General features: G+C 43.2%; 1 protein-coding gene across 1 annotated transcript in view; it reads right to left on the minus strand.

The window, feature by feature from the left end:
- MYO1H (myosin IH) overlaps window positions 1-4337 on the minus strand; it is a 54780-nt gene extending 50443 nt beyond the window's left edge. The window contains exons 1-2 of the mRNA XM_023733656.1: window positions 4212-4337; window positions 851-966 (exon numbers count right to left, since the gene is read on the minus strand). Coding sequence (XP_023589424.1) covers window positions 851-966; window positions 4212-4337 — 242 coding nt within the window. The remainder of the gene's footprint in view (window positions 1-850; window positions 967-4211) is intronic.
- Window positions 4338-7313: the final 2976 nt, after the last annotated feature.

Below are 7313 nucleotides of genomic sequence, written 5' to 3' on the forward strand. Positions count from 1 at the left end.
TGGCCTGCCAACATTTTCTGCTGCTCTGAAAAACTTATTTTACAAGACTACAGCAGTTTAAGTGGGGTATAGAACCTAATGAAGATGAAACAAGGATTTGGAAGGAAAGAAGAAAGAGATGAGGGAGGGAAGGAGGGGAGATGGGTGGGTGGACAGGCAGGTCAGTGGATGGGTGGAAGGGGGAGGGAGGGAGGTAAGGAGAAAAGAAAAGAGAAAGGAAGGAAAGAACTAGAAAAATCCTATTGATGACCCTCTTAGTTATCTAGTGCTGCTATAACAGAAATACCACAACTGGTGGCTTTAAAAAACAAATTTATTTTCTCACAGTTTAGGAGGCTAGAAGTCTGAATTCAGGGCACTGTCTCTAGGGGAAGGTTCTCTCCATCAGCTTCGGAGGACCGTCCTTGTCTCTTCTGAGCTTCTGTTCATGGGAGATCTTCATGTAGCTTACATGTGTCTTCCCCCATCTCTGCTTCCTTAATCTGCTCCTTTTGTATTTTACAAGAGATTAACTCAAGACACAACCTACACTAATCCTGTCTCATTAACGTAACAAAGATAAGCCATTCCCAAACAGGATCATAGCCACAGGCATAAAACCAAAAACCAAACCCGTTGGCCTTGAGTCGATTCTGACTCATAGCAACCCTATATGACAGAGTGGAACTGTCCCATAGGGTTTCCTAGGCTGTAATGTTATAGGAAGCAGAGCAGCTGGTGGGTTTGAACTGCTGACTTTTTGGTTAGTAGTCAAGTGCTTAACCATTACGCCACCAGGATAGGATTTACAGCACATATTTTGGGGGGACACAATTGAATCCATAACAATGACCCTGTGGATGCTACTTACACATGTGGTGGCAGTTCAAAGAAGTTGACCCCTTGGTAAAGTTCCATCTGGTTCATAGTGTAGATTCCAAGCTCCTGGTACGGATTCACAGACACAAGGAGAGTCCCAATATATGTCTAGAGGAATGGAGCAAAGCATTAGTGAGGAATTCCACTGTGCAAATGGCTACAGCAAAAGACCATCACGCACTATGATCCCCATGTGCTCATTCAGTGCTGAGATAACACGGTGGGCTGTCTACTGTCATGGAGCTTACAGGGGACAAGGGACACACAAACAACCAAGGGATCAAGATAGCTTCCATTAGAGATAAGTGTTAACAAAGATGTAAACAGAGCAATGAGAGAATGAATGACTAAGGAAGACCACCATACTAGTACGCTTAGGGAAGCCTTCTTTAAGGAGGTGACATCTGAGCTGAGATTTAAAGGAGGAGGAGCCAGCTGTGAATAAAGGTAGGCAGGAAGGGACATTTCAGGCTGAAAGGACGAGTGTGGCAGGCTGGTTGCACTGGCGACCAGTGCGGCTGCAGCCCAGTGAGGAAGAGGAGGATGGGAAGAGATGATATTGGAGAGGGAGTGGAGCTCCCATCATGTAAGAATTGGGGTTTCATTCAAAATGCAATGGATGGTGGAGCAGAGATACCCTTCCCCTACTAAAATGAAATACCTGCCCTCAACATTGATATGTGAGCGAAATAAACGTCTATGGAAAATATAAATTGCAATGGATGGTTTTAAGAGGAGAGTGGGAATGATATACTTTCTGTTTCACAAAGGGCTCTTTGGCCACAGGGTGAAAGCAGAGAGAGTATATATAGACCAGCCACCTAAAGTCGGGCAGATATTCCCATCACTGGCATCTATTTCCCTAGATTTCAGTGTTAGAGTCCATTAATATCCAGAAGCTGTTCAATTACTCACATTTGTAATATAGCCACTAGTGTAAGACTTCTTGGAATGTGCTTATGAATAAATGAAGCTCCAAGCTCTTATACAGAAAACAAACATTTAGGTTTCTTCTGGTCTAAATATATCTGTATTTAGCACCAGTCCCTGGGTGGTGGCAAACGGTTAAGTGCTCAACTACTAGCTGAAAGGTTGGAGGTTTGAACCTACCCACAGGCACCTTGGAAGACAGGCCTGGAGATCTGTTTCTGAAAGATCACAGCCTTGAAAACTCTACAGAGCAGTTCTCCTCTGCACACATGGGGTTGCCATGAGTGGAATCACCTTGACAGCAACCACCACCAACCAATACATCTGGCATTTTCAGATTCTGGGTTTATTGTTACCGTTTTTCATTTCAGAGTCTCAGGTACTGGAGGTATGAAAGCCTACACTCAGATTTGCTGAAAACATTCCAAATGATGTTTCTAATCTACTGGACAAAGTCAAACAGAGAACCGGAAGACAGAGCAGTATTTTGACTGAAAGGCACACTGGTGGTGCAATGGTTAAGCACTCAGCTGCGAAACTAAAGGTTGGTGGTTCAAATCCACCCAGTGGCGCCATGGGAGAAAGACCTGGCAATCTGCTCCCATAAAGATTTCAGCCTTGGAAACCCTAAGGGACAGTTCAACTCTGTTTTATAGGGTTGCTATGAGTCGGAATTGACTCAATGGCACATGACAACAACATTTTGACTAAAATTCTGCATTGCTTCAATCAATAAGAATCTAATTTTCCAGAGTATAATACAGTGTCTGAAACTTCTCTGTTCAAATCTGAAACACTGAGTTTAGCTACGACAATCTCATCACCCCACTTACATTTCTCCACACCATGTTATTTCCCTTTTTGCTTCCACATAAAATCAGTTTATTTTTTTTCTATTTCCACAAGAGTGGTATTTCTGAAAGTTAGGTGATACAAGATACACTCTAAGTAACACCTTCCTTATTTCCTCTGGTAAACTTGGTTTCAACATATAGATTAAGCCACAGCCACTATTATAAACCAAATAACTATAAAACGTATTTTTAAAAATGCTTCTATTGGCCTAATTTATTCTTAGAAAAAGCTAATAAAAATCTCAGTAAAATTTAATAATTTCCATAATGCCCCCCACTCCACATACACACATCCTATGGAGTTTACTCTAGAGGAAATTACCAGAAAATTGACCAATCACATCAGGGTATGGTGATAAATGGAGAAGTGAGAATTTCAACCTGAGAGAAGTTCTGGTCAGGTGGTTGGGTGGGTGGGTGGGTGGATGGGGGTGGAAATAGGTAGTGGTGGACATTTACTTTTTTTTTTTTTGCCTGTCTGGCATCAGTACCCCCTTCTAACAAATTCCTTTGAGGAATCCTCTTTCCTAGCTCTCAGTCCATATGGGCTGGGGGGCAATGACTCCGGCCCTCAACCCTGAGGGGCGGGTCTGAGTAACCCAGCCTGGCCAATCAGAATGTTGCTCAGAGATATTGGTTCTGAATATTAGTTCAGAGACAGACACATGACCCAAATTGGTTGGCCAATCAGAGCCAACCAATATCTGCTGAGACATTTAGTAGAACTCTTGCTGGGAAGACATGCTGTCTTCCCAGTAGCAACACTACCCGTTGCCACCCAGTTGATTCCAACTCAGAGTGACCCTATAAGACAGAGCAGACCTGCCCCATAGGGTTTTCAAGGCTATAAATCTTTATGGAAGCAGACTGCTGCATCTTTCTCCCACGGAGAGGCTGGTGGGTTAGAGCTGCCAGCTTTTCAGTTAGCAGCTGAGCATTTAAGCACTGCACCACCAGGGCTCCTTGTAGCCACACTAAGCTGATAAAGCGACAGCCTGAATCTCCTGGCAGCCATCTTGCTACCATGCAAACAGAGTCAGCCTGAGAAGTTGAGGCAAAGGAAAGCAGAGCACGGAGATGGAGAAAGAGTCCTCAAGACATCTCAGACCCTAGATCTATTCCTGGACCTTAAAGTCACATAAGTAATAGACTCTCTTTTGGGACTTGTTGTTGTTGGGTGCTGTTGAGTAGATTCAGACTCATAGCGACCCCACGTGACAGAAGACAACTGCCCTATAGGGTTTTCTTGGCTGTTATCATTATGGGAACAGATCGCCATGTCTTTTCTCCCACAGAGAGGCTGGCGGGTTCAAATTGCCAAACTTCCAGTTAGCACTTGAGTGCTTAACCATTGCACACCAGTGCTCCTTTCTGGGGACTTAGGCAGGTTTAAAATCGGTCTCTGTCACTGGCTGCATTAACAGCCTTACCACAAAGGATCAAAGTGAAACTGATAGCAGTCTCGTGACACTGCCCTTTCACGGCTAAGCTAACAGAGCGATATTGTTCAAGAGCAGCAAGGCTGTGAAAGTACAGAGGGAAGCATTCCAGAAAGATGGGTGAAGTTACATATATGAGGTTCTCGCTGAAACGCTTGCGAAGATTGTCCACAAAGGCAGATTCGCTGGTGTACGCATCCAACAGCACAAAATCCTGCACCCCGACCTTGTCCCGGGCCGTCAGCGCGCCTTCCATGTGCAGACAGATGTGCTTCCTCCTCACCTCTTCTTTCTAGGGAAACAGAACATTTCTCAGCAGCCGGTTCATTGGATAATTTGTATTGCACATCTATTATGGAAATAACAAGATGTTAGACCCTGGGGGTAGAAGACAGCCAAGAATAAATTAATTCTGTTCTCTTAAGAGTTCACAACCCGGTTAGGGATACAAGACAATAATAATAATAACAGCAACAGTAGCAGTTTACAGGAACTAAGGATTTACTGTGTTCTAAACAGGTGACATGTATCATCTTGTTTAATCCTCTCTTTCAACCCTATGACCCAAAAACCCTTTGCTGTCAAGCCGATCCTGACTCACAGATACCCTAAAGGACAGAGCAGAGCTGCCCCATAAGGTTTCCAAGGCCGTAATCTTTAAGGGATTACAACCAAAAGAGAAGAACACGCTCATCATTTCTCAAGCTGAAAGAACTGAAGAAAAAATTCAAGCCTCAAACTGCAGTATTAAAAGATTCTATGGACAAAATATTGAACGACTCAGGAAACATCAAAATAAGACGGAAGGATATACAGAGTCACTGTACCAAAAAGAATTGGCCAACGTTCAAGCATTTCCGAAGGTGGAATACAATCAAGAACTGATGGCATTGAAGGAAGAAGTCCAAACTGCACTGAAAGCAACTGGCGAAAAACAAGGCTCCAGGAACTGACAGATTGCCAGTTGAGATGTTTCAATAAATGGATGCAGTGCTGGAAGTGCTCACTCATCTATGCCAAGAAATTTGTAAGACAGCTACCTGGCCAACCGACTGGAAGAGATCCATCTTTGTGGCCATTCCAAAGAAAGGTGATCCAACAGAATGTGGAAATTTTGCTGAAGATAATTCAAAAACGGTTGCAGCAGTACATCGATAGGGAACTGCCAGAAATTCAAGCCAGATTCAGAAGAGGATATGCAACAAGGGATATCATTGCTGATGTCAGATGGATCCTGGCTAAAAGCAGAGAGTACCGGAAAGATGTTCACCTGTGTTTTACTGACTATGCAATGGCATTTGACTGTGTGGATCATAACAAATTATGGATAACATTGCAAAGAATGGAAATTCCAGAACATTTAATTGTGCTCATGCGGAATCTGTATATAAACTGTTACAGATTGAATTATGTCCCCCTAAAATGTATATCAACTTGGCTAGGCCATGATTCCCAGTATTGTGTGGTTGTCCTCCATTTTGTGATCTGATGTGATTATCTTATGTGTTGTAAATCCTAACCTCTATGATGTTAACAGAGCCCTGGTAGCACAGTGGTTAAGAGCTCGGCTGCTAACCAAAAGGTCAGCAGTTCAAATCCACTAGCCCATCCTTAGAAATCCTATGGGGCAGTTCTATAGGGTTGCTATGAGTTGTAATTGATTTGATGGCAACAGTTTTGGTTTCTTTGTTTCTTTTTTTTTTTATGATGTTAATGAGGCAGGATTAGAGGCAGTTATATTAATGAGGTAGGACTCAATCTACGGATTAGTTTGTATCTTGAATCAACCTCTTCTGAGATATAAAAGAGAGAATTGAGCAGAGAGGAGAAGGACCTCATACCATCAAGAAAGAAGAGCCGGGAGCAGAGCGCATCCTTTGGACCCAGGGTCCCTGCACTAAGAAGCTCCTCGACCAGGGGAATATTGATGACTAAGACCTTCCCCCAGAGCAAACACAGAGAGAAAGCCTTCCCCTATAGCTGGTGCCCTGAATTCAGACTTCTAGCCTCCCAAACTATGAGAGAATAAATTTCTGTTTGTTCCAGCCATCTACTTGTGGTATTTCTGTTATAGCAGCACTAGATATCTAAGACATAGACCAAGAGGCAGTTGTTCGAACAGAACAAGGGGACCCTGTGTGGTTTAGAATCAGAAAAGGTGTGAGTCAGGGTTGTACCCTTTCACCATACTTATTCAGTCTGTATGCTGAGCAACTAATCCGAGAAGCTGGACTATATGAAGAAGAATGCGGCATCAGGATTGGAGGAAAACTCATTAACAACCTGCGTTATGCAGATGACACAACCTTGCTTGCGAAAAGTGAAGAGGATTTGAAGCACTTGCTGATGAAGATCAAAGACTACAGCCTTCAGTATGGATTACACCTCAACGTAAAGAAAACAAAACTCCTCACAACTGTACCAATAAGCAACCTCATGATAAATGGAAAAAAGATTGACGTTGCCAAGGATTTCACTTTACTGGGATCCACAATCAACACCCATGGAAGCAGCAGTCAAGAAATCAAAGGACGTACTGCACTGGGCAAATCTGCTGCAGGAGACCTCTTTAAAGTGTTAAAAAGCAAAGATGTCACTTTGAGGACTAAGGTATGCCTGACTAAAGTCATGGTATTTTCAATTGCCTCATATGCATGTAAAACTGGATAATGAATAAGAGTCTAAAGAACTGATGCCTTTAAATTATGGTGTGGGTGAAGAATATTGAATATACCATGGATTTCCAGAAGAACAAACAAATCTGTCTTGAAAGAAGTATAGTCAGAATGCTCCTAAGAAGCAAGGATGGCTAGACTTTGTCTCATGTACTTTGGATATGTTATTAGGAGGGATCAGTCCCTGGAGAAAGACATCATGCTTGGTAAGGTAGAGGGTCATCGGAAGAGAGGAGGATCCTCAAGGAGATGTATTGACATAGTGGCTGCAACAATGTGCTCAAGCATAACAACTGTGAGGATGATGCAGGACTGGGCAGCATCTCCTTCTGTTGTACACAGGGTCGCTATGAGTTGGAACTGACTCAAGAGCACCTAACAACAACAACAATCTTTATGGAAGCTGACTGCCACATCTTTCTCCCGCAGAGCGGCTGGTGGGTTCGAACCACGGACCTTCCGGTTAGCAGCTGAGAGTTTAACCATTATGCCACCAGGGCTCCTTTAGCTCTATGAAATAACTACTATTATCATGCTGTGTAGCTGGAATTTAGCCT

This window comes from Trichechus manatus, unplaced genomic scaffold (assembly GCF_000243295.1).
Source record: "Trichechus manatus latirostris isolate Lorelei unplaced genomic scaffold, TriManLat1.0 scaffold00061, whole genome shotgun sequence".
Lineage (NCBI taxonomy): Eukaryota > Metazoa > Chordata > Mammalia > Sirenia > Trichechidae > Trichechus > Trichechus manatus.